The sequence below is a fragment of the Anolis carolinensis genome, chromosome 2, assembly GCF_035594765.1.
Source record: "Anolis carolinensis isolate JA03-04 chromosome 2, rAnoCar3.1.pri, whole genome shotgun sequence".
In the NCBI taxonomy this organism is placed as follows: domain Eukaryota; kingdom Metazoa; phylum Chordata; class Lepidosauria; order Squamata; family Dactyloidae; genus Anolis; species Anolis carolinensis.
This window is the reverse complement of record NC_085842.1, coordinates 77996721-78024674: the sequence shown is the minus strand read 5'-3', so window position 1 is coordinate 78024674 and position 27954 is coordinate 77996721. Positions and strand designations below refer to the sequence as shown.

Genomic DNA, 27954 nt, shown 5'->3' with positions numbered 1-27954 from the left:
CTTTTCTGTAGCTTAAAACTTTTTGAATAGACCTGTACAAAATCACATTAAAACCGTGATCATTTGTTTTGTTTTGCATTGCAGATCTTAAAAGGAAGTTCAAGAAAAACATCATTGCATACCAAACTTCTTAGCAGGGCTTTAACATGGAAATGAGCAGTCTTCGGCACCTAGAAAGAGGCTCAGAGACTGCTCTCTTGTGGCCGCCACCTGCTCAACTTCTTAAAAATTCTGAATACAGTAAACATATCCAGAACTACAGTAAATGCTATCTCTTTTTTTAAAACATGTTTTTATTTTATTTTTTTCTGCTCAGTTCTCATCTATAAGGAGCTAATCTTATGTAGGTTAAATTCTCTAAGTCTCCAAGCATGTAGTTATTGGCACCCCTTTGACTGCCATCCTTTAGTGCTAGGAAATCATGGGAGTTGCAGCTTTAGCCTTCTCTACCAAAGAAGGCTGCTGCCTCACCAAACAACAACTTCCAGGATTCCATAGCCTTGAGCCATGGCAGTTAAACTGCATTCATTCTACAGTGTAGATGCACCCAAGTATTTTTAAATGCTCATCCAGCTCTTTGTCTTCATCATCTTGTCTAGCAAAAGTTTTTTTAAAAAACAGCGTCAGCATTATGAAGACAGTGTGAGAGAGTGGAAGGAACATAGATTTTTGGTGCTAATTTCAACAATGAGATCAACAATGCAATAAGAGCTGAAGTTGGAATTGAAGAAAACTTTAATCCACCTTGTCTACAACAGGCAAAACAAAAGGCAAGCAGTCTCCAGAACATCTTGTGAACAGAAAACAGAGAAAACGAGATAAGCATATTAAAACGGAATATATTTTAAAGTTTGTCCAATATTTATAAAAAAATGGAGGCTGGTGAAAAAAACCCATCCCTAGATATATATTGGAAGAAGCCTTCAGGTGGTCTCTAGAAGTTTCAAAAAGGTTTACTTATGCAAGACTTATCTGCTATGGTTGTATCATTTCACATGCAGAAATTGCTAGTTTTGGATAAAGAGAAGTTTGCTTAAACAGGTTTATCTATTTTTGTTGTGGAGTACAGCAGTCCTCATAGTTAAGAACAGGAGTGAGACAATAGGAAGTGAGAGAAATCTACCCCTACAAAGGGAAATTCACTCCTGAAAGAGTTATCATGGGCAAAAGGTGTCTCCGCTGAAGCTTTCTCACCAATCCTAGTTTCCACAAGCCAAATTTTTCAAAATCCAATTATCACAGGGACAGAAAGTGAGGCAACATCTTCTGAATAGGGTCACAGAGAACAAAACAAACACCACAGGGGTGTTAACCATCCCCTATACTTAATAATAATAATACTTTATTTTTGTATCCCGTCACCATTTCCCTGAAGGGACTCGGAGCGGCTAAAACGGGCCAAGCCCAAAAGAGTACAAGGTATAAACAAGTTAAAATATAAAGCAAAACAATAACAATAACAGTATAACAATACAATAAAAACAAATTCAGGCAATGAATTATACAAGTAAAACAGCAAGATAAAAGAAAAAAGTCATAAAAACAGGTCAGGTCAAAGTGCAAAGTAGCTAGACTGTTTATAAAGTGCTTGGACAGTGTCCCAAAATATCCTAGAATCTAGTTAGGGATAAAATAGGGTGGGATAGGAGATAAAGTGCGTGGTAGCAGTATGGCTGTCAAAGGGGTCTATAGTATCTTTCTTTATTTGAAAACATACTGGAAGTACCAAGTCTTCAGCTGCTTAATGAAGGCAGACAGGGTTGGGGCCAGCCTAATCTCCCTGGTGAGTTCCAGAGCCGAGGGGCCACCACAGAGAAGGCTCTCTCCCTCGTCCCCACAAGCCGAGCCTGTGATAATGAATGGAGCGAGAGGAGAGCCTCCCCAGGAGATCGGAGAGGTCGTGCAGGCTCATAGGGGGGAAAGCAGTCATGAAGGTAGGCGGGTCTCGAACTGTACAGGGCTTTGTAGGTGATTACCTGCACCTTGAATTGGAACTGGAAAGTGAACGGCAGCCAATGGAGCTTCTTAAACGGGGGTTGACTGCTCCCTTTAAGTTGCTCCGTTTAACAATCTAGCTGCCACTCGTTGGACTAATTGTAGTTTCCAGGCCAACTTCAAGGGCAGCCCCACGTAAATTGCATTGCAATAGTCCATTCTGGAGGTAACTAAGGCATGGACCACCATGGCCAAGTCAGACTTCATGAGGTACAGTAGCGGTTGGCGCACAAGTTTTAATTTTTTTTTTTAAATTTTTTTTTATTGTTGTTTTGTCATCTTATCCCACTCCCACCCTCCCACCCTCCCCTCCTTGTACATACACTTTATACAACAAACTACAGAAGTTACATTTGAAATATCAATCTCAATCTTAATTTTTCCACTCCACATCTTAGTACATTCTCTAAATAGTTCTTAACTGGTTCCCACATCCCCTTGATTATTGCAATATTTTCAATTTTATCTATATTATTCCATTTGCAATTTGTGATTTCTACATTTAACATATCAATTATATACTTATACCAATTCGTCAGAGTCCATTTTGTTTTATCTTTCCAACCGCTCACTAAAACAATTTGTGCACATGCTATTAATTTGTCAATCATTTTTTCTTTTTGTATATTCTTCACTTCTGTTATCCTTGCATGTAGTACATTTCTATTAACTATTACTATTTGTAGATTTAGCATTCTATTGATTTCTCCTTCAATCATTCTCCAGTATTCTTGCACCCGATCGCACTCCCATATCATATGATTGAACACCCCTCTTTGTTCACAACCGTGCCAACACCTATCTTTCATCCCTGGTAAAAACCGTGAAAGTTGTGCAGGAGTTCTGTACCATTTTTGTAACATTTTCCTTCTTGCTTCCCTTAATACATTGTACTTTTCTTTTGCTATATTACTTATTTCCCTTTGTATATCTTCCCTCTCAATTTCCATGTCCATTCTCCATGTTTGGAAAATTTCCTCTACTATTTCTTCTTTTACCGTTATAATTTGTTCATACAGATCTCCTGCCACCTTCTTTTCCTCTCTCAAACATTTCCTAATCGCCTTCTCAAATGGACTGTCCTGTTCTCTAATTTTTTCTCTCAATCTAAAAATTTCCTGTCTTATAGCCCAGCTTTGAATCCAATTCCCTGATCCTATCCAATTCTGAATTTCTTTTTGTTCTACAGGGTCTCCATCTATTGTGTAAAAATCCTCCACTAACCTTTTCCCGCGCACAAGTTTTAATTGTGCAAAGGCCCTCTTAAGAACAACCCTACAGAAACTATCTTGTTCGTAACTTGGGAACTGTGTGTATATCCATATTCTTTCTGTGTTATTTCCCCGTTATTTTCTTTCTGCTAAATAAGTAATTCCCAGAAACACATCTGCTTCATAATTGAAGTATACCTGTGCATGTCTACTCATAAGTAGACATATTTTATTTTGCTGAAGACATAATAACCAGGGGCACATTTACTATGTTAACCAAGATATACGTTTACATGTCTGCCCAAGTGAGTACTGCATATGTGTGTGTTTGTGAATTCAGAATCACATTTGGTTCTTAGCATTTACAAAAACTTCCCTTTGGGTAAGCCTTTTAAAACCTAAAATATTTTTATGTAGCACTCAATGAGAAAAATCAATCTTTTAGTCCCAACTTTATTAGAACATTGATATTATTGGGATTGAAGAAGTGGCGGTGACTAACATTCCCATCAAATCAATCAATTTATTCTAGTTGGGACTATCGTTGAATTTAAACCTCAATAATAGGCAAAGAAATACAAAATGCAATCTACGTTTATATCAGGGATTTAGTTAAAATGAGTTGTTTCTGGTTTTGAAAGAAGATACATCAATAGTCTATTTTGTATAACAATTTTCTCCCAGTGAATTATAGCTATAATTGTGAAGTGGGATATTTGTCTGCATTGCATTGATCTGTGTATTATATATGATGATGAAGGGCCTACTGTGTTGAGGCATAAAGTGAAAGCATATCAATACATGAGAACCGATATTTATCTTGTTATATAGTGGACGATAAAATTCTGTCAGATCATTTCTGAATTAGTAAACTGGAAATCAACTTTCTGTCTAAGTTATGAATGATGGGTCGCTTTGTGCATACACACCAACCAAGGAAATAAATTCAATATACAGCCACTACATTTAGTGTTATTTGCTTGAGAAGTGGAACTTGGGCCCTGAAAACTGCTTCCACCACATTGAGATGCTGTTTACATCTGAATAATGCTTTAATGGTTGCAGTAAAAATAGACATAGATGTATTATTTTTCTACTGTTTATCATTTTTCTACTGTTTATCACGGAAACATTGCAAAAGTATTAAAATATGAAGAATGTAGGTTCTAGTTCATTTGAGTGTCAAACAGCAAATTTAGACAGCAATCATAAGTACTGGCCACATAGGAAACAACAGAGGTTTCTGTATAGAGCAATGGTTCTCAATCTTTGGTTTTCTTGAACTTCAGCTCCCAGAGTTCTTAACTATTGACCAAACTGGTGGGTTTCTGGGAGAGGAAGTCCAAACTCCTACAGGACCAAAGGTTAAAAACCCCTAGTATAAAACATCATGCCATTTTGGGAATACTTTTTCATCCGAGTATCAACTGGCAGCCCCTGAGTTACAAATATCCAATTTACAAATGACTAGTAGTTAAGAATGGGGGAGAGACAACAGCAAGTGAGAGAAATCTACTCCTCACTCTTGTTAAGAGATATCATGGGCAAAAGGTGTCCTCACTGAAGCTTTTTCACCAATCCATGTTTCCACAACAAGCCAAATTATTCAAAGTCCAATTATCACAGGGACAGAAAGTAACTTGGGGACGGTCTGTATATGGGATTTGCCAGGGATTGATCTAGCACACATACAATCTATTCTCATCTTCTCTTTTTACATTTTTATTGTGATCATGGGGGAGAAGGACAACACATATACTGTGGGCAAAAGAAAAAAAAACAGCTTCAAAGTGTTAATTTATGAAAGGATTTAGTGATTTTTATATATACCATATTTCTTCAGTTCTAAGATGCCATTGATCATAAGACACACATTACTTTCTGTACCACTAACAATGACAGCCTTAGAACTGGTGAAATACAGTAAAATATAGCATGGGACACTTTCCCGCTATTTATTTATTATTTATTACATCATTTCTACCCCGCCCTTCTCACCCATCAGGGGACTCAGGGCGGCTTACAATATACATCAAAAACACAGTTTACATCAGATTAAAGTCTTCCAAGATTAAAAAATTACAATAAAATTAAAATATACGTTAAAAACCTGTGTATTTGTACATTTAAATATGCTGTGCAATTATAAAGCTATTCTGCTTTAATTTTCATGGTGGAATTTTATGGAATTGTGAGAACTGGAAGTTCAAGATATATATACATATATAAGCTATATATGTTGGGATAGTGAGAGCACTGACACCCATGAAATATTCTGTTAATCCCCAAATTTCAAGCAACACATTGAGGGATTTAAAATCATTCACATCTAGATCTGTGATATTTGTTTTCGCATTCCCTTAATCACTTTGCTTGGTCCTTCTTGTATTGTTCTTGCGACACTACAAACTGAATAGTTTTCATTGAAATTATTGTAGATATGAAGATAAATATTGGAAGGTATACCTCCATCAATGAAATTGGTAGAACAGATGCCTTCCTCATGCAAATCTGTTCTGGAGGGTTGGGCAGATCCTCTGGAACCTGTTTGGAAGACCTCTGGGAACAGGTTGAGGAGTGTTGTTTGATCAGCAACAGCTCACTAAACTCATAGGGCTTGGCTTCCAGAGCCCTTTTATCATTTTGATTGTTCATCTCATCACACTTGACTCATGTTCAGTTTGTGGTCTACCAAAATTCGTATCCCATACACATGTACTCATTTCAAGCAAAGTGTCACCCTTACTTTGTGCATTTAATTTTTATTGGTAAAATATGTGCAGAGACCTACATTTCTCCATGTTGAAATTCATTTTGTTAGTTTTGTTAAAGTCATTTTGGATTCTGATCCTGTCCTCTGGGGTGCTAGCTATCCCCCCCCCCCCCCAAATTTGGTGTCATCTGCAAATGCAGTAAGTATATCTTCCATTCAGTTATCAAAGTCAACGATAAAGATGTTGAATAGCAATAGGCCCAGGACAGAACCTATTTGCTTTTCTCCAGTATGAGGAGCCATTGGTAAGTACCCATTGGATTTTGCCGGTTAGCCAGCCTACAATCCACTTAATAGTTGCATTGTCACCCCCCCCCCCCCCCACACACACACACACACGAGAGAGAGAGAGAGAGAGAAGGTTCATCTAGCATTATTTGTTTTTGAAAAACCCATGATGACTTTTTATGAGTATGGCATTCCTTTCTAAGTGCTTCCAGATTGTCTGTTTAATGATATGCTCCAGAATCTTTCCTGGTATTGTCAAGTGATTGGGTGGTAATTGTTTGGGTTCTCTTTTTTCATTTTCACCTAAGAAACTCACTACTTCCATCCTATTAACTAGTTCATTACTGTTGGTTAGAATTTGAATTAGGCAATCCTTTTGGTGCCTCTTCTGTCTTCCGAACAATGAAATTGTCTGCAAGACAAGAATTTGATGGATATTATAGTTTGTTCTGTACACAATTGTGGACTGAGAACTGTACCTTTCATTGGAATAAAGTAGTAATACTGATTAACAAATCTGTTTGATACTGCAAAAACATTTACATAATTTGGTGGAATTTTTCATTTTTCTGCAGTGCATGCATGTTTTTTTTAAACGCTGGGCATTAGGGTGACTCTAACAGGAGGGAACCATAGAGAGTAAAGCAGAAATACAACACTATGTAATCATTAACAAAACAAGAGTTGCCATGTCCTAAATTGCACTGCCCAGGCAGTTTTCAGCACGCAATGGTAGAGTGAGATACTGTTATTGGCTCTAGTTATTTCTAAGTGTTTGAACATTAATGAAATAAAATCATTTTTTGTTTACCTGTAATGTTACAAAGTCATTAGGGTTTAGCAAGATTAAGAATATCTTGGAACACAAGCCTGAGTGTTTGCACAGAATTAAACCCATATTATGTTCAGTTGAGCCAACTCCCACAAATAGGTGTGCATAAGACTGCAATCTTCATTAGAGTAGCAGTACAGAAGGGACTCAACTGTATGGTAGCTGCCCCACCTCATTTTGGCTCAGATATTATTCTACTTTAATTCAGTGGAGGTTTGTGTGTGTATATTTTCCCCCAATTACTAAAACCTTCACTATTTGTATTTCTAAGATAAGCTTTAATTATTTACATAGTCTAAACAGAATTCTGGGGTTACTAAAAAGAGTGAAATATAGTTAATTCCCAAACTAGGCAAAAATTGATAACTTTTCCTAGGGAAAACCAGTTTAAAAGGCTATTCTGCCAGAGTGTGAGAAAATAGGCCTTTTCAATTATAATTGTTAGCTACTTTGATATTCAGCTTTGCCAGCATGGGCCCTCAGGTGTTTCTTATGTATTAGTATTCTAGCCCACTCTTTCCCCAATGGCATAACGTCTTAAGCACACAGCCACATTCAACTTCTTGATAAAAGAAACCAGGACCAATTTAAGTATTTTTAATTTTCTTACAACCACATAAAACCCTCATGAAGTACCACAAAATTATGTACAATAATTTACAGTGGAAAAAAATCCAAGTAAAATAATCCATCTAAAATATTTCCAAACCCTTTAAGTTATGCAACTATCCCGCAAAGGAGGAGCTCCAAGAGGCAATTCTCATGTGCATATTTTGCCACCTTTGAATTTTATCCTCAGTTTACACGCATACGGTACATATATATATATATATAAATTAAAATCAAAGAAAAATATAGCAAGAGGGAGAGACAACATAATATACATATTATTTTCTTTTTAAAGAACAAAGCAGGGAAAGTGCATGTTCAATGAGCAATTACAACAAACAGATCTACATATATGCTGGCAGTACCTGCCGTAGGAGGCTCTTTCAATAATTTTTTGATTGTCTATAAACATTAACAGAACTGGTTCAGAGGAGGCTAAGTAAATGTGTGCCTACTCCTAGTTAAGATCAAAACAGGGTGGCAGCTAGAGAAGCTGACAAGTAAAAAGCCTCAAACATACCCAGGAAGTATTGAAGGCTACTTAAGAGTTACAATTGAAGGAACTGGTCCTGTACAAAAACCATCTCCTTAAATCACGTCTGTCTTGTACAGTCGGCGTCCACATCTGTGAGTTTGACTTTTTGTTGATGATCATTCTGATTGAGTAAAATGTCGACAAATTCTCTAGGAATTTCTAGGTCTTCCAAGTACAAATTTGGAGAACCTAGAAATTCCGAGAGAAGTGCTTTCTCAGGTTAAAAAAGCCTACTTTTTAAAATGTGCAGCTTTCCCACTTTCCCGGGTTCCAGAGTGTCTAACCGCAAGCCAATGTGGAGGGTTGAATAATTTCATGGCTAGTGTTTCCAATGAAACCTTTTAACTCTTAAGGAAGCAACTTGCAGCATTCAAGATCTGGCCACTTACAGTTGATGTCTGTATTCTTTTAAGCAAATTTTAATATTTTGGGTAGCAGTATAAGGATTAAATCTAACGTCTGGCAAGTAATTAACAAATATAGAATAACCACTGACTGAGCAATCTCTCTCCAATTTTGACATCTTTCAAATAGTTATAAAAAGCAATTCACATTAGTGGTATTTGCTATACAACCCATTTGTTGCAAATCCAGCCACCATAGGGTTAGATTAGTGCACATGTAGCAAAATACCACTGCATTATATAATGAGGTTTATGTTTATTATTGTGCACTCAAAATCTATTCTGGCCTTTAGTCATAAATCTTCCTTCAGCAACAGAGAACATACATATGATTTGCGGGTTAATTCCACTATGAGCTTGTAGTATGCAGTCAAGCTTACCCTCACCCGGTTTTCAGCCAAACTCACTCCCTTTGTGCTTAGCAGATTTTGGGTATTTTGAAAACGTTCACAGTAGGCAACAATCTTAGGCAAAGCTGGACACTGCATCAAGAGAGCTTAATTTAAAACACTGAATCTTGTTCCTGGGTAAAATTTGGCAACACATTCTGTGTTAATTTTATAAAGCTTCACAATATGTACAGAAGAAAACACAGTGGCCGAGGCAAACAGACTTTGTCTATCCTGGTTTTCAATTTCACAATTTGGCATATTTGCACATCCTTCTACTAAGGTACTAAGCTTTTTAGAGCTGATTAGCCTTTGGCTATTAAGACATAAAAAGGTCTTCTCACATGAAAAATATGTGCTGAATTTAGAACTAAATGATGTACTCTACTGCATTGCTATAAATTTTGTAAGTGGCTAATTCTGCCTTTCTGCAAAATATTCATGGGACCAAGTTAAAACTTCCATTATCTTAAAAGAGAATATAAAGTTGCATGGCAGGCAAAGCAACTGCAAACTTTAATCTTTTTTCTCCCTTCCCAAAACCTGCCTTCTTCCGAACCAAGTCTGGATGTCACTGTTTTTCTGCTTTCTTTCTCACAAATCTCTAGCATTATCAAAATGGCAAATAAATGGAATAAAATTAGACCAGGGCTATTTTCAATTTATTCTGATATTACTTCAAGGCAGTGTAACTCTAGACTTGTTAGCGTTGACAAGTAAACATTTTTCTGTTTACTTGTCAACAGAAAAACCATTAAAACCATTAAAAATGGGCAGAAGGACTTTTGTTATCTTTGTGTAGACGTTGTATAGCAACCCCCCCCCCCCCCCCAAGTCACCAATTATGTCTATTTTCCTCTGCTCTTTGCTTTGGAGAAAGTATAATGAGGTACATACACTTTTTCCTAACTAGAATGTCATTGGCATAGTAAAAAATATACAATGTTATCTTACTTTGCAGACTTGCCCGATCCCCAACTGCACTACAATAACTCAAAAGCATTTGAATGTCCTATCAGTACTGAGTCAGAGAAGACTTTAATTGACCCCATTTGGCTCATAAATGATAAGAGATGAAGGGTTTGTTGATGAAGTTACATTTTACTGAAGCCAGAGAATATTCCCGGGCTATTTAGGGAGTGATGGCTTGTAGATTGCATCCAACCCTTTAAATCCCAAATAAATGGACATTGCTTCAAGAAATGAAGTACACAAGTACCCGTGTGTTGCATAGAAATGACTCAAAGTAACCAACAGCTGAAAGCATCTTTCTTCTTTGAAAGTTCCTAAAACAAATCCAAACTGCTAAATTACAACAGAAATCAGCCTATAAATATATCCCAGGAACCTACCATCTATCTGTGCATCAGACACGATTTACAGCAATATGGGGAGTTAAATTTATATGAAGTTCTTAAGATTCCCCTACAGATTACTTTTTCAGAAGGTCTACCAAAGGTGCATACCTGATAAAATAAAAAATAACACTGAGTTCAAATTATGAAAAAAATGATTTCCTTTCCAGTGCTAAGACAGTGGCATTCATACCCACACATAGACACAAATATATTTCCTCATAAATAAATGAATCGGCTGGGCCATACTACTTTCAACATACAAGTCTAGTTGCATTTCTGCCCATGTGTTCATTACATAGCATTTTGCATACTAAACTTGCTTTGGTTGAAATTCGACAATCCTTCCCTCCATCTATACCTAAGAGTCTTAAATAGCTAGGCAGGTTAATGAGGAATGTCTTTTAAGACATCCCAGACCTCTTTTTTTAAACAGCTTCTTGTATACTGTTGCACATTTTTAGGAGGAAAAAGCCTGTTTAATCTAAAAAAATTCCATAGATTGAAGAGACCAGGTGATATTTCCAAATCAACATTCACAAAAATCATGGATAGAAACAGGGGTGCTCATTTCATAATTTGGGCCTGTTTTACAGGAATAAAAACCTATTAATTCTTCAATAGCATGCTTCAACAATTGGCTGCTCTAAAGATAACCATTGGTCAGCACATTATATCTACATTATGGTTTTCTCTACATTATGCCACAAAGACATGGCAAAAGCCATGGATTGGCTCATCTCCTAATGGGCACATACCATCAACATATGCCACATGAACTGTGCCATAAAAGAACATGAATGTTCTGTTATATACTTAGCTAGAAGAGGAAAGACATTTTCACCCATGCTTTTACTGAACAACTACAGTTAGCAGAAGTTCTTAGTATCTGAGAACTGATAGGAGGTCTATTCATTCTTACTCTATAAATGCAATGTCAACTTTCCTGAAAACAAGAACAAGAGAAAAGTTAATAACCATCATGGCATTTTCCCTAGAAAAACGTAACATGCAATATTTTACTAACATATTTAAAAAATGATATTAAAGTGTCTTTTTCTGTGCACTTTTCCACAAAAAATTAGATTGTAGCTTATCTGTAAAACAGAGCCACATACTAATATTTAAACCTCTACTCCGCAATTCCCCTCACCTTGCTTTTTCACCAGCTTTGTGACTGACAGAAATGCAAGCACAACATTTACTGTCATGAGCTCTTAATGACAATGAGTTTTACTTTTCGAATGTGTGGCTTTCAGGTAGTTGTTAAAGGCAAGAGTCTGTTATGAGAAAACCTGTTGGTATCCCTCCCTATTCCGGCTGCAGAAAAGCAGTTGCTGCATAACCATATGTGCCCTTCTCCAAATAATTATACTCCCTCAAAGATTTTCTACTGGCGTAGAGGTCAAGGTTAAGCTCCAAATAAAAACCACAAGGAGATCTGGATGCACATTCATTTCCAGGCTTTTCTCTGCATCACATCTCTTAGCAATCAGCTAGTTTCGTTTTTTAAAAAAAATGATTTTTAAGACACAATAAATGGTAGCAGTTCTACAAATGGTAAGGGGATTTCCATCAATTTGCATTTTCTTCCACATGGCAACAATTTGTCCTTATTTTGACTAAAACTTGAGGAAAACATTCTCCCCTTAGAGGAGAGATTGTAACCACCTTTATTCATAAAAAAGAGTCTTGATGTACAGAATGAGCATGTATTAACTACATTCCTAAATCTGCAGACTGCTCTGACGACAGCTAGGATTGTATTACAATTTTGCACCAAGTATTCTCTCATCTCCTCAAAAGTGCAAGACTGCTAATATGCAGTATCCATCTGACTCTTCTTGGCTCCCCTTATTGAAGGAATAGCAAAATGCTGCAGTTGTGCTTCAACGTTTCCATTTCAACTTAACTGCCCACTTCAGTTAGCAAACTGCTGGTAGAAGGCAAACTTGACTCTTTCGATATGATGGCAAAGTTTAATAGCTGGGCCAAGTTTCAAGTCCATGCATTCCTGAACAGTGGGAAGGGTGAGCAGGAGAAGGGCTTGTCCATCTATTTCCTGTCAATAGAGAAAATAATGAAAAATTAAGTCGAGATGCATTGAATAGTGCTAGATGTGCAGTGTAACCAAAAGCCGATAGAGCAAATGAGAAACATAATGTGTTGATTTATTGTCCATAAGTTGGGTTGTGGGAAGAGGGGTTTTTTGTATTACCGTGTTTCCCCGAAAATAAGACATCCCCAGAAAATAAGACCTAGTAGAGGTTTTGGTGACTTTCCAAATATAAGACATCCACCAAAAGTAAGACTTAGGAAAACGGAGCCGCCGCCGAGGAATGCGCACTGAGGCTATTAGGAATTGTGGGAGTAGAAGTCCAAAACACCTGGAGGGCCCAAGTTGGTCCATGCCTGTTTTAGCTACTAGGCCAAAGCCACTTTTACCTCAGAGTAGAGCCTTGGCCTTGGCAAGAGGAAAAAAAAACACTTGCAAAGGTGGAGGAGGCGAGGGCATGCCCGCTCACTCGCCTCAGGAAGCAGGTGCTGCTGTCACCCAGGCTAGAGCACGTGAGTGAAAGGAAAGGGCTCTGTGATTAAAATGGCACCGGTTCGTGAGCAGACTCACATGCTCAAGCCCAGGCCTCCGGGGCGCTATATGGTTCCAAGGGTGCACGCATCCCTGGCAGGGCCTAGCCCGGCGCTGCTGGCAGAGGCGCCTGCTTCCTGAGGCGAGCAAGCGGGAATGCCCTCGCCTCCTCCACCTTCACGAATGGCTTCTTTCTGTTGCCGAGGCCAAGGCTCTATTCTGAGGTAAAAATGGGCACAATTGGAGGGAGGCCTAGTAGCTAAAACAGGCATGGACCAACTTGGGCCCTCCAGGTGTTTTGGACTTGTACTCCCACAATTCTTAACAACCTCAGCGTGATTCCTCGGTGGTGGAGGAGGGAGCAAAATAAGACATCCCCTGAAAATAAGACCTAGCGTGTCTTTGGGAGCAAAGATTAATATAAGACACTGTCTTATTTTCAGGGAAACACGGTATGTACTTGTGGTTTTATGTACACCGCTTTGAGTAGCATTTGTGGGAGAAAAGAAGGATAAAAGTAAACAACAACATAATAATAATAATAATAATAATAATAATAATAATAATAATAATAATATCTGGAGACAAAAATGTAGAAATAAAAAAGGCCAAAACAGCTGGCATGACAGAAAATTACGGGCACAGGAACAATTACGCTCCTTTACAGCAAGAACACTGGCATTGTAGGATCAGGAATTTTCAATAAGAAAACAATACAATACCTGATCTAAAAATATTCTTGCTAATGGGGCACAGTCTGTAGATTTAAGGAACCGCACTACATCAGCCACACTCCATCCCAGGGGGTTGCTGTCCAGCTGCAGCTTTTCACCAACCTCTATCTTTATTTCCTATTCCGCAAAGCCGTAAACACAAAAGTAAAAATGTTAGATTTATTCTACTCAAAATATTTGTACTTTTCAAAACATATTCCCACTAAAGGAGCTCCATGTGTATTTAAAAAAAAACCCTACTGTATATATTCATGAATAAGTCAATCTCATGTATAAATCAGGGTAAGGTACTGAGGCCAAAATTATGAATTTTTATATTATCTGTGGATAAATCAGTAAGAAGGGAAAGTGCCAACACCATTTTTGGTGCACAAACCAATGTCAACATGACCACATTATAAATGAGATCCACTTTTGTGAACAGTTAGATGTTTGCTCTTTAGGCATGATTTGATTTTCAGACTAAGGACGTACCTTTGGTGACGGTGGTTTATTTTCATCATCTGAGAAGGAAAAGGTACGTAGTTTCCTTTTCTGCCTGTCCCGGTCCTGAGCTCCAAAATGTGATCGTTCACTCTGTGTTGGGGAAGATGACAGGGATTTCTTCTCTGATGCTTCAGACTCATCCTGATGCTCTGATGTACTGTCTTCTGAAAGAGATTCTTCATCCACCTCATCCTGGTCATCGTCCTCTTCCCCACCACTGCCCTGAAATGATACAGAAAGGAGAAAGAAAAGCTTAAGGTGGAATAGATTAGTGAAGCTGGTGAGCCAGAGCTTATTCTATTGATGTTTTATCCAACAATCCAGCACGCACTGGATGAAGTATATGTCTCATGATAGCATACTTGAGGTGAGCCAGCTGGTGAGTTATCCACAGAGGTAGAGGATCGTTTCTTCTTGTGAACAAAGAGGTTTTTCCGCTTCTTTCTCTTCCTGCTTGCTTTTTTCATGCTTGCGTCTATGCTGCTATGGATACTTGGTGGTCGACCGATCTTTTTGGTTTTCCGCTTCCCGTAGTAATGGGCTATGGGGAATGGAAAGAAAAAATTCTTACTGTGAAACATCAAGAGAACTTATCATTTCATAGTTTCTGAAACAAGGCAGTAGGAGATTTTAAAAGGCACATCTGATACATATATGGCCTTTTTTGACAATATGGCAATTACGAATTCCATAAGATTTTCTCAGGCAAAGAATCCACAGAGGTGGTTTTTGCCAATTCCATCTGGTATTCACTGATGGTCTCTTATCCAAGTACTAACTACAGTTGACCTTGCTCAGCTCTGAAGATCAAAGAAAGAAGGATAACACCATACTGTGAGATCTACTGTGTGCAGTATTTCAAAAACATCATGTCAATGTAAATGTCAATGTTCTACTGGTTTTATATTTTATCTATCTATTTTAACTACATTTTATCCTGTCTTGAGCCTTGAGGAGAGACTGGTGGTAGTAATAGTAGTAACAACAACAACAACAATTATAACTATTTTTATTATTGTTATGGTTATTATTATTATCAGTGCCAAATTGCTACATAACTATCAAACCTCAAGCTGCTTCTTATGTGGATGATGACCTGACTACAAGCAGTCAGAAAGAGAAGCAGGGCCATTTTAGACAAGTGATGAGTGGAAAATGTTTACAGGGAATCATAATGCAGAAAAAGCCAATATATATGTGTAGGGACAAGTTAAGGCAGGCATAGCAGCCAAAAGTGTGGTGGAGAGGAAAAGACAGAAAAGAAGTAGTGCAAATAGCACAGGAGCTAGGGATATAATTAAAATCACTTTTAGGTTTGATGCAAATGATAATAATGTATAAATGACTTGAAAGACTGTTTAGTTTCAGAAGAGAAGGCTGAGAGGAGACATGATAGCCATGTACAAATACATGAAGGGAAGTCATAGGGAGGAGGGAGCAAGCTTGTTTTCTGCTGCCCTGCAGACTAGGACACGGAACAATGGCTTCAAACTACAGGAAAGGAGATTCCACCTGAACATCAGGAAGAACTTCCTCACTGTGAGAGCTGTTCGACAGTGGAACTCTCTCCCCGGGGCCGTGGTGGAGACTCCTTCTTTGGAGGCTTTTAAGCAGAGGCTGGATGGCCATCTGTCGGGGGTGCTTTGAAAGCGATTTCCTGCTTCTTGGCAGGGGGTTGGACTGGATGGCCCATGTGGTCTCTTCCAACTCTACTATTCTATGATTCTATGATTCTATGATTCTAGTTTCATCCTTATTAAGGCCTTAGCTCAGTATTTTTGATAGCCAAGGTCAGAATGAAAATTCTCAAGTAAAAGTAATTCTAATTGAAAGAAAGCTGTGGAAAGTCACCATTTGCAAGTCATAGAAAGTTCATGAGTTGTAGCTTCATTGTAGCTCTGCCTCAAGATCAATAGAAATCCCTATGAAAATTACTTGAAGTCATAACTTGCTATGTTGTTCCAAGAGGACCTCCTTTAAATCTCGCCACTGCTACAGGAATATTTGGAAATGACTTGGGAGAAAGCCTTCTCAGTGGCTGATAAACACTGTGAAACTGCCTCCCACATGACTGTTGGCTGGCCTCCTTTTTGTTATTTTTGCTGGTAGGCAGAAACCTTTTTTTCAGGCAGGACTGTGGCACTAAATTTGTTGTGAGAGAAGGAGATTTTAGTGGGGTGAGCCATGTTTTTATGGTTTTTATTATGTCCTAAATGTCTTTTAAACTGTTTTAAATTTGTAAACCATTTTAAGTCCTGTGCTGGGAGAAAAGGCTTAATATAAGTGAAATGAAATAAAACAAAATAAAGCCTTGCAATGCTTTGCTTTTGTTGGCCTGCAAATATTGGACTACACTCCCCATAATAATTCGCTATTAACTATACTGGCTAGGGCTGATGAAAGGTCAATCCAACCACATCTGAAAAGTGACAAGTTGCTATTACATTCAGAGCAAGATGGACTGTTGATAACATGATGATAACAAAGTGGTCCTTATGAGAAGATAAACAGATGCTTTAAAAATGATGTCGTGTTTCCAGTTATACCCTGTCTTTACTATGAGCAAGAAAATAAACATTTGAAAGCCAAATAATATAACTCCTTACTATATTTGGTTTTTGTCAGAACAGAACAATTTTCCGAACACTTGTCTAGCACCATTTGGGGGCCAAAGAGATTTGGACAGCATTCCAGCTTGATGCAGGTCTGCCTGCAAAACTCTGTCACTCGATCTGCTGTTCTCACAACTTCTACTGTGGCACGGTAGCTCTTCCCTTTATACCTGCATTGAGAAAAACACAGATTTGAGCTGGAGGATATACAAGCCGTACAAGTTGATGTGCTTTATGTACCATCATACCACCCTGAGAGAGCCAGCATGGTGTGGTGGTTTGAGTGCTGGATTACGACTCTGGAGATTAGGATTTGATTCCCCACTTGGTTATGGTACCCACTGGGTGAAACTGGGAGAATCACACACTCTCAGCCCCAGAATACCTCATAATTGGTTCTCAATTAGGCAGATACAAAGAAAAGGCACAACAACAACAACCACTCCAAACACAACCAATCTTGTTTGATTTCAGAAGTTAAGCAGGAATGGGTCTAATACTTTGCTGGAGATCACCGGAAAATATCAGGGATTCTTAAGGCAAGGCTAGGCAAGAATCCTGCCTGAAAACCCAGAAAGCTACTAAAAGTCAAAGCTGACAACATTGGACTTGAAGGACCAATACTCTGACTCAGTGAAAGGCAGCCTTCTACAAACATAATGTTTTTACACCTGTGAAATATAAAGCATCACCCTCCTCCAATACATTCCTTGCTAAAGAATATTGCTAAAAATCTTGTTTAAAAGGTGAACATACAGAGACAGTATGACTAGTAGCAATTTCACCAATGGGTCCCTTGATTCAGAATATAAACCTTGCTAACTTTTAATTGTCGTATTCAGCACAATGTGAGCATTACAGCCTCAAGCTCCACTTCAGCAGCAATTAAAAGCTGAGGTGGTGGAGAATTGTCCCCTTTCTTCCTACTCCCATGCATCCTCTGCAGCAGATACAGGAGGAGATGCTGATCTGGAACAAAGGATGCTATTGCAGCATGTTAAGCAATGAGGGATCCTGGAAAATGTCACTCTGGGAAAGAACTATATTAGCTTTTATTCCGAGCACAAGGGAGAAGGAAGAGTAGATTAAATTGTTCTTTTCCCAAACACAAGGAGCAGCAGTATAGCTTCTAGAGTCACTACTACCAATAAAAGTGTGGGGTAGCAATGTAGCAGAGAGCAACTGCTAATAACACTGGATAATTTCTGGGCACATTCACCCTTCCCCAATTTCTCCAATAATGCTCATAATTACAGCTGTCAATCCAAATGGGAGTTAGAATCTATTACTAAAGAAAGGGGTTTTTTGTTTCCAGACATATAACTTGTTGGTATGCTGATTTCTCAGAATACTTGCCTTAATATTGTCCCACTCAGTCACTTTCAAAGCAAAAGCAAGTCAAGAACCTAAAATTATCCTGGGCCTATTATTCACTTTCAGCCTGAGTCAGTCTCTTAACCTTTTATTGAATATATAAATCAGCAGCCTCAGTGAACTCAGGATAGTTACTAAGCTGTTGTTCACTGTTGCAAAGTCAATTCTGTAATGTCTCAAATAATTCAGTCCATGTTCAGCATGGGACACATGCATGAGTATCTCTAATCAATTACCTTATACTAATTTGTGTGCCGTAATTAAGACTCCTAATGATTCCCAGTTAGTTTAGCTAGAAGACTGCAACATTAAACTCATTTTCCAACACCGGACCACAAAAGTACAATTATGCTTCTACTTGTTTTCAAGGGAAAGCAGAAGATAATATTGTCCTTTTTAAACCTACTATTCTATTTTCATTTACACAAAATGTATACTTATTTGGTAAAATGGGGGGGGGGGGGACAGGAGACAAAGGCATAAATCAGCAATGTCTGACATGGATTTATTTCACTGAGTAACTAACTAGTTCACCTGATAGGAAAAGATCAATGAGTTAAGGGAGAAATGCTCAAGACTTCCAATAATCAACCATTTTCAACAAGTTGACTCCTAAATGAAAAGGAAACTCAGGTGTTTCTTTCAAATATAGTATAAGGTGATTTCTGGTTTTGAGGATAGTTGATCAGGGAAGCTGCTAGGGATATTTCCAAGACACAACAAATGAAAACTTTCTGCCTGTCAGCACTGCTTTTTAAATGATTATCAACACTGAGGTTGTGTACATTCAAGTTATTTCTGACTTATGATGACCTTAAGGTGAATATTGGCAATATTTATTCAGAGGCAGTTTGCCACAGCCATCCTATAAGGCCAGGAGAAAGTAAATTGCTCAAGTTCAACCAATGGGATTTATTGGCCAAGCAGAAATTTCCCAGTGTTCTAGTTTGACATTTGAACCAACACACCAGACTGGATCTCCATATTAACATTAAAATTGGTAGAAATAATTCTTTTCTACCATCTCATTTAGTCCAAAGAGTAAAAAAAACACAAGATATAGAACGAAGAATTTACTTTGCTTTCAGGGTCTCTCCATATCCATGCCATGCTGTCTCCTCTTCCAGTTGTATTTCTCTAAGAACACGGCTAGGTTTGTAAGCAGCATTGATCAGCAGAGACAGGACCTTAAAATGGAAAGGAAGGGAGGGGAAGGGAAAAACTTTAGTTATTGACACAATAACAATTAATGCTTACTAGTCAATATGGTTTAGTAGATGAGTCCCATTTGGTTGTTGTGTGTTTTACGGGCTGTATGGCCATGTTCCAGAAGTATTCCCTTCTGACGTTTCACCCACATCTATGGCAGGCATCCTCAGAGGTTGTGAGGATGATAGAATCATAGAGAGACCTCAGGGGCCATCCAGTCCAACCCCCTGCAAGCAGCAGAAAGATTTCATTCAAAGCACCCCCGACAGATGATAAATGAGACAGTAATACAAGAAAGCATACATCAACTTAATATGAAAATAATTCAGAATAATAAATCTTTTAAAGCAGTGCTATAATCATGGATATTGGACAGTATCTGACAAATACTGTCATTATGAGGCATAAGCAATGACATATAAAATGCAGCAGCAATTCCTAGAGGCAATTAGAATCACCTAGAATGCTCAGAAAAGATTACACATTTGTCACAACAAATCCAATTATCAACTCATCAATTCTTATATTCTGCCCTGAGATGTGTCTGCTACTCTACATAGGCCCTTCTATAACAGAATGGTCTAATTACTACAGAAGTCTACTTTTATCCAAATCATTTTATTTTTTTATTACAGAAGTTCTCTTTTCCACTTCAAAAATAAGCACTCAAGATGACTAAAATAATAAATTAAATCAATGCAATAGTTTTACACAGAATAAAGAAAACAGCAAATCAGAGAACCCTTACTCAAGACTGAACAAATTTTTAACAAGACTATCTTTTAAAAATTAATAGGTAAAGGTAGGCTAGAATATTATTTTATACACCATTCCACATTTTTATTTTTCCTTGGAGGTTACATGAATGTATTTCTAATCTGTTGTGACACAAATAGGGGAACTGATATAAGAGGAAGATAGCAAATTCTGCCACAAACGTTTAGCTCTGTTTTCCACACTCCCTTACCTCTTTAAGGACAAGGACACAGTTCCCAGGCCCCACAGACTGAGGCAGTTCCGCAATTCTACCTTTGTTAAGGTATGGCCCTGAGAAGCAGCGGTGGTTGAAGTAGATCTTTGGACAGTAGTATTTACCATTCGTTACTACTGGGAAAATAGAACAATTTCAGAAAAGCAAAGTAAGCACTTTTAATACCTGTAGAAACTACAGAAGTGAAAATATGTGTGTGTGGTGTACGCACACATACACACACAACTGCCCCTCCATATCCATGGAAATCTGCACTGCACCCATGGGTTGAAAACATTATTCTCCCTCCTCCAAAACTCCAAAAAGCAAAGCTTGATTTTGCCATTTTACTATGCAAATTATGGTATTCACAGGGGATCCTGAAACCAAGGGGCCACTGTATATGTGTGTATGTATGTATGTATACACACACACACACACATATATACACAAACCCAAACTGAGGAATGGGTAGTCCAAGGGGAAAGTGGACCTCTTTCAATTTGCTTACAATTGTTAATCTTGAAGGCGTACAGCATCAACAAATAAAATATTTCCATCCCACTCATTATCATCTCAAGATAACATGCAATATAAATACAATTTTCCCTGCACAAGTCCTTGTGACTCTCACTTTCCTTGAACAACAAAGTCTATGCTGTTTTTGAAAAATATATTTCTAAGGAAAGCCAAAAAAGTAGAATGAACATAGATTCAAAATCTTTTAGCGTTTAAATCTAAGTAACTTGAGGGAATTACATATCATCACATAGCCAGGTTCAACTACAAAACCATGTCGAAGTGGGGGCAATATGTTTCGCTTCAACTCTAAATGGATAAACCTTTTTGCTTTGTTTCTTGGCACCTCCTTCTTATAAAATGTCCAGCACGGGCCCATGAGTTTGAGTCATATAATCAGAACCATTTGAAAAAACATTCCATCCCAGTCCCAGTTTACCTCGAACTCAATTATACAGTGCTGGAAGTTTCCATTTAAAAAAAAATTTTTTTTTGTAGTATTCCCATGAATTTGATGGTTTTACATTAACCAACAGAACACGCATAGAAAAATGGAAAGATAACATTTTTAGGTACAAAAAAAATTGGAAAGTGTTATTAGCCACATTACTTTCTCTTTTGCATTTAAAAACTCATTATGTGTATATATTTATTTATATTACCAAGCTGAACACAACCCTTTTGGCATACAAACTGGCCCAATCAGAAGCTTGATTTTGATGACAATTTGGGATAATAAAAACAAGCCAGGGGACATCTGTCAAGCAAGGCAATGCTGCATGACTAATAAAGTGTTTTTGGCTTGGTCATTCACAAACTGCTTAAAAATATTCTTATCAGTCTGTATTTTTGCCTTGAAAATACATATTGCCAGTGCTGTGTGCTCATGTTGAAACAATGTTTATTTTTAGTTTATTACTTAAAGTCTGCAATGTAAGTCACTATCTCTCCTGTGATGCAGGACAGTTAATGATACCAACACACTAACAGTTGTTTCATTCTAGCTCAGCTTGGACTAAGAGTCACTTTCTTTTAAAGGCCTAATTCCATGGAGGTTTATAATTGGCAAACCTAGTGGAGATCAGATTATATTGACTTAACACCTCTCCATTTAAAAACCAATTAAATCTCAGAATGAGCACCCTCCATTTCTGCAAAGTTTCCATTAGTTAGCACTCTAAATACGTATTTTGCTGTACTGCAAGTCACGAAGCAAGATTTTGGAAAGTAGATTTGTTTAGTTTTTTCAGCAGCAGATGTACATATTCAACATTCATTCATTCAACAGTTTTGCAAATGATTTAGATATTGCCATCTGGCACATATGGAACTTCATTTTCAAACAGCCCTTTGTTTACAGAATTGCCAGCAATCTGCAAAGCACAACCTAGTGTGCCACTGTGGAAATGAAATAATTTAAAATACAAGCAAGCCAATGGTCTAAACTGAACCAGGGAGCACTGGACAGAAAGCCAGCAATTTAAGTTTTGTGTGTGTTTTGCCTGGAATGGTATCCCCCGCTGCTTTTGGCATTATGTTGTTGCTGTGTACCTTCAAGTTGTTTTTAACTTATAGAGACCCTCAGTTGTATATATCACGGGGGTTTTCTGACAAGATTTGATCAGAAGAGATTTGCCCTTTTTGCATCTGAGGCTAAGAGAGTGTGATTTGTCCAAGGTCATGCAGTGAGTTTCCATGGCTGAGTGGGGATCTGAATCCTGGTCTCCGGGGTGATGTGTAACACTCAAACCACCACAGGGCTTGGCATTATCCCTTCTTTTACACTACACATTTTCAATAAGGCATAGTTTTCAATATAGCTTCCCTCTCCCTCATATTACACACATGAAACACATTCTCTTTTCTTACCAGTGTCAGGTGAGTTGAGTTCCTGGGTCTTTAGCCCCTCATGGACAGCCCTTGAAGACAATATCCTGATAAATAGACAGATAGTAAGACAAATGAACGAACAAGAAAAAGCATAACTTGTTCTGGCAGTTTGTTTTGTAAGTATTTAGTCCTATGCATTGATTAAGAAGATGCAAAAGTGTTTTTGTGTGCTAACTAGCATGCATACTTAGCAAATGGCACTTTATTCTTCACAAACAATTGCTATCAATATATAGAGCTACTGAGGTGGCCAGAGACAGCTGATTGGAATGTCATGTCAGCTGGAAAGCACAATTTGCCAAGGGTAATGTTGTCTTAGTCTTTCATGGGATGAGAGTGAAAAAACAACAACAACATCATAAAGGTTTGCAGTTGTCCCCAGGATCCAGATCACTTTCCTCACAAATGCAAGGTCTCCATTGATGGAATGGCATTTTCCCTAAACTAGTTGAATTCTCATCTGTGCCTACTTTTCTGATTTCACCTTCTGATATTACAGAGGGAATGTAATATCAGAATGTGATAGATTCATGTGCTGCTATCAGGCCCAAAGAATTAGGTTGGGAAACATCCTCTCAGTTCTAGAAGTACTTACAAAAGGAGAGAGGGCTCACATGTGACATAAATAACTCAGTTCAGCCATGGTTTCACGCTATGAAAATGAGTTGCTGTGCATCTTGAGCTCCTTCCAAGTCCATTTTTTTGAATGTGTCCATAAAAGAGATTTTTTCCCAGTTTTATATGATCTAAAGATCCCAATGATACCTGACAACATGTGATTTGTTTCAACCATAGTCTGAGAACAGGTTAGAGCCTAAAAGCACACTTTGATACTGACCTGTTCTCATTAACTCTAGTACGAACAAACCATAGTTTGAGTATAGATGTCATGGAGGAATTGTTTTGGAAGCTGCCCTGAGTCCCTTCTGGGAGACAGGGCGGGTTAAAAATAAAGAGTTATTATTATTGTTTATAGTGTGAAAGAAATTGATGTTTTCAATCCCTGCTTTGTAAGTGTGAAAGAGAGAGAGAGTCACTTAAATGATGTTAACTACAACTCACTTCTTGTTATAGGATACTAAGATTTTATATGATGTGAGGTCATCCAGACAGCTTGCAGACTCTACTCTCACTAACTGAGCAACAGACTTGTGACTGGTGCTGGTCATATTCACAGCAACTGAATGTCAGTCGATCAATGATCCATAGGGAGTTAGGGACAGGGTTCTGAAATATAAAGGCTTGGTGTCTGTAGGACATTGGGTTACTTGATGTTTTATTTTTCTAACTTTCTGTTATGTATGCATTTTAGTGTCTCAATGACAGCACAAATATCTATTGGAACATAGGCAAATAAAATGGGGAAGTGAGACATACAGTCTCCTAATCTCCCCACCAAAGGGAGAAAGATATCGTCACTATTTAATCATTGTTAAGTGATTTGTTGTTAATTTCAACATCAAAATGACCATAGATCACAGCAATCAAGACTCATAAAAACAAGCCATTTTTAATGAGAACAATAAATGTAATACTTACTGTTTCTCTGGCTGCACTACTGCAATTTTCTTTTCCTTGTTCACTGTAAACCAAAATAAAACACACTAAAAAACAACCTCTTTAAAACTGTCCTGAAAGAAAACACAATTTATAAACTTTATGAGCAGCTGAACAGATAACGAGGCCTGAGTGAAGGAGAGTTTCCTTCTTTCTGAACATGTATTCCTTCAGTTTAGTTCCCAAAATGTACAATAGGTTGAACATCCAAAATGCTTGTACTGTATTTTGGATTTCTTTTGGAGGGAGGGATTTTGGAATCTTTGCATATACTGTACATAATAAGATATATTGAAGATGAAACCCACACTTTAAACACACAGATGGAAAATAATTATATGCACAATATTTTTAATAATGTTGTGTATGAAACAAAGTTTTTGTACACTGACCTATCGGAAAGCAAAGGTGTCACTATTTCTGACTGGATCTGGCTGAACAGACACTGCCATATAATCTAGTATCTGATCCCAGATTATCTGCTTTGAACTGGATTATATCAGTTTATACTGCTATATAATCCAGTTCAAAGCAGACAATCTGGGATCAGATATTAGATTATATGGCAGTGTAGATGGTGCCTCAGTCATCAAAGTAGACGATTTTGGAGTATTTCAGATTTCCAGATAAAGGATATTCAACCTGTAAAATTCTAGCCCCTAAATGCAGATTCTTACATGTTATCCACTTAACGTTAACCAAGTATGCATGGAGCCCTATAAATTAAGCTACTATCGGGGAGTTCTGGACTAGGAAATTAAACTTTCCCCTCATTTAAGATGCCTTTTTTCCCTTTCCGCACCACTTTATTCCTTGGAACTTGCTCATATGTTTCTTTCCCATACAGAATGTATTTTTATTATGTGTGACAAATGCAGATAAAATACTCTGAAGCCCTACAACCTACAGAATATTCCGTCTTCCATATGTTAAGTAAACATATTATTCATACCTACTGCTCTACGAGGAGGTCTGAGCTGGTATCCATTAGTTTCACACCAACCGACTGGAAATATATTCATGGAATCCACACTTACTATGCAATCGGGGATGGGCAATTTAGAGCCTGTTAAAATAAAAGGCAAAGTCTTATAGGGAATACTTTCAATTCTGTTGTTGATTGCTGACAAGACACAATCCACTACATATATGATTCTTGTAGGATATAATCCTTTAATTGTGTTTTATGTTGGTTTAAGCAGGAGTGACAACAGGAAATGCAGCCCAAGTACAGGTATGCCCTCATATTTTATTTCATAGCTATTTTTAACTCACTGAAGATTATTTACGACACACAGTAAAAGCAATGGCATTAACATGACAACTGGAGAAAGCAAGCCAAATGCAAAACATCTGTCTTCCAAAACCCAACTTACTTTCCAGCTGTAGCCAGAGGTAGGAACCCTTCACCTTTGTAATAGCAGCAACACAAATTTCTTCTGGATCTTCTGGATTTACAGCCTCGAGTTTCATGATTTCCTTAAAACCATGGTCAGAATTTAGCTTTTAAAAAGGAAATAAAGAAGCACATTTTCAAGAGAATTAGATTGAAATGCCAGTGGGAAAATTATTCAGAACATTCTTAGTATACTAATGCTAAAGGGGATGCTTAGGAGAATCTAGCAGGGAATCAAAAGCTCATTTCAAAACAACATACCATCAGCAAATGAAGTCTCTTTTAGATTATTGTAAGGATTTTAATTCACCCATCACACAAGTATCAGAAACATGTGGATGCTTTTGCAGTAGAATGTGTGAGATATTCTTCTTCAGTTCCAAATATTTGCAATATTTAAAATAAATGTTTAAAATATTGCAAAATAAATATATATTTTAAACATGGTAATATTTTAAAAAAATATTTAAAATAAATCAATAGGTTCTTTCTTCAGCTTTTACAACTGCTACAACAATAGCAGGAGGACAGGAAAAGTGAAACAGGTTCATTCCCCAAACTCTGCTGAAATACTATTTTGTTTCCTCCCTTTTCATTCCCTCTTCTTTTTGGTTGGTCTTTCTCCATTATACATATATGGACAGAAATTAACATGTTTATGCTAACTGTATGCAATCTGCTTCAGGGTTTAAATAAATAAAGCAGAAAAAGTTACTCTCACTGCTGAGGTTCTTACAGTTCTGTTGGGATGTGAAGGGAGCACATAGCTTAGTTACTAGTAGACTGCACTTTCAAAATGCTGGTGGCAATGTATTTCTACTGGAAATATGAATTGCTGGATTTTTTTTGCTGGGAAACCCTAATTCCACAATCACTGGGATGTCTGTGGAAGCAGCAGGACTTGCCTATTATTATTATAATTAATACTACATGCTGTCACTAACATGTTTAGTCAATAAAATATATGACAATCAATGTACACAATGTACTGTGAATGCTCACTGAGGGAAAACAGCTCTGGGGAGCAGCTTCAGCTCCACACTGCTTGAGATAGTCTGCCCAGTCAAAGTCTTGTCCCGGATACCCTATAAATGAACAAAAAAAAAAGGAAATCTTGTTAATGACTGCATTTTAAATCATGCTCTTTCTTCAGAAAAAGTTAGGTTCCCCATCTCCACCCAAATGATCCTAATGACCATCCTCCAAGGTACACTAACAGAATGCATTTTATCTATCAATCAATGAGCTTCACCGCTTTGTGTGATTTTAATCAAGTCTCTTCAATCTGGTTCAATCTCCTACTAACCAACACTGGCTCCTTTAATTATGTGCTTGTGTATTACATGAATTGTTCCTAAAGACACCATAATGCATTCATTATCAACGTTTTTCAGAAATATTTAAAAAATATTCTAGTTTATGGTTACATGCGAAGAATGGCTTCTCATACTACTGTTCCAATGAATTGTCTAAAATTTACCATTGTATCTCAAAAATATGCAGTTCTAGTCTGTTCAACACAGTATTTTCAGATATTAAATGATAAATATATTGAGATGACTGTTGGTTGAAGAACAGAGAGTACATATACAAACCAGGTGGTGGGCTGAGATGCAAACCATTCTTTAAACTCCACTGCACAGGGAAAACACCAGGACTGTTAAAATGGCAGATATAAGACCGGGTGGTGGTACGTTCTGGTCGCAAATCATCTATTTCTATCATAAAATATTTATCATCAAACACCTGCAAGGAAACAAGGATAATTAATTAGGTAATTGGGTATTATCAGGAAGATTGTCATTATTTCCAGATAGTTGAGATTTCTTGAGAAATGTGAGAAGAAGAAGAGTTATTGAGTGTTTCAGAGGATAGCAGTAGGTACAAAGATAAAAAAGGTAAATGAGATCTTTGACTTTTCAAATGAAACATAAGAGTTTGATCTGGATCAGTGACAACAGGTAGGGGATAGACAAGCCATCAAGCAACTTCAGACGTAAAAGTTGAGAGCAAGCCCAAAGTGCAATAATTAAGGAAGACATGAGAGGAGAATAATATTTTCTGATATTAATAGAGCAAGAACAATGACCTAAATACAGACTGATGGAAGCAATTGTGATCAAGGTCATTCTTTCTATCCTCTGGCCAGGCAACAAAATAAAGAACACACACACAAAAAATAAACATATAAACAACAGACAGAGGCAAATGGGTTTCTCTACATGACATAATAATTATTCCTATGATAATAACTGCATGCAATAAGATGATTACAACTAGCAGCAAAGG

General features: G+C 37.5%; 1 protein-coding gene across 5 annotated transcripts in view; it reads right to left on the bottom strand.

Moving 5' to 3' along the window:
- Window positions 1-7621: 7621 nt before the first annotated feature.
- Window positions 7622-27954, bottom strand: part of sfmbt1 (Scm like with four mbt domains 1) — a 104891-nt gene continuing 84558 nt past the window's right edge. For 4 of the 5 annotated variants that reach the window (XM_062970022.1, XM_062970021.1, XM_062970025.1 and 1 more), the window contains exons 9-21: window positions 27261-27411; window positions 26668-26750; window positions 25646-25772; window positions 25222-25335; window positions 24252-24294; window positions 22692-22756; window positions 20301-20440; window positions 19202-19311; window positions 16745-16920; window positions 14501-14679; window positions 14127-14360; window positions 13641-13769; window positions 7622-12393 (exon numbers count right to left, since the gene is read on the bottom strand). In XM_062970022.1, the coding sequence (XP_062826092.1) occupies window positions 12253-12393; window positions 13641-13769; window positions 14127-14360; window positions 14501-14679; window positions 16745-16920; window positions 19202-19311; window positions 20301-20440; window positions 22692-22756; window positions 24252-24294; window positions 25222-25335; window positions 25646-25772; window positions 26668-26750; window positions 27261-27411 (1692 nt within the window). In that variant the 3' untranslated portion in view covers window positions 7622-12252. The remainder of the gene's footprint in view (window positions 12394-13640; window positions 13770-14126; window positions 14361-14500; window positions 14680-16744; window positions 16921-19201; window positions 19312-20300; window positions 20441-22691; window positions 22757-24251; window positions 24295-25221; window positions 25336-25645; window positions 25773-26667; window positions 26751-27260; window positions 27412-27954) is intronic. The other variant, XM_062970024.1, reaches the window with a different exon arrangement.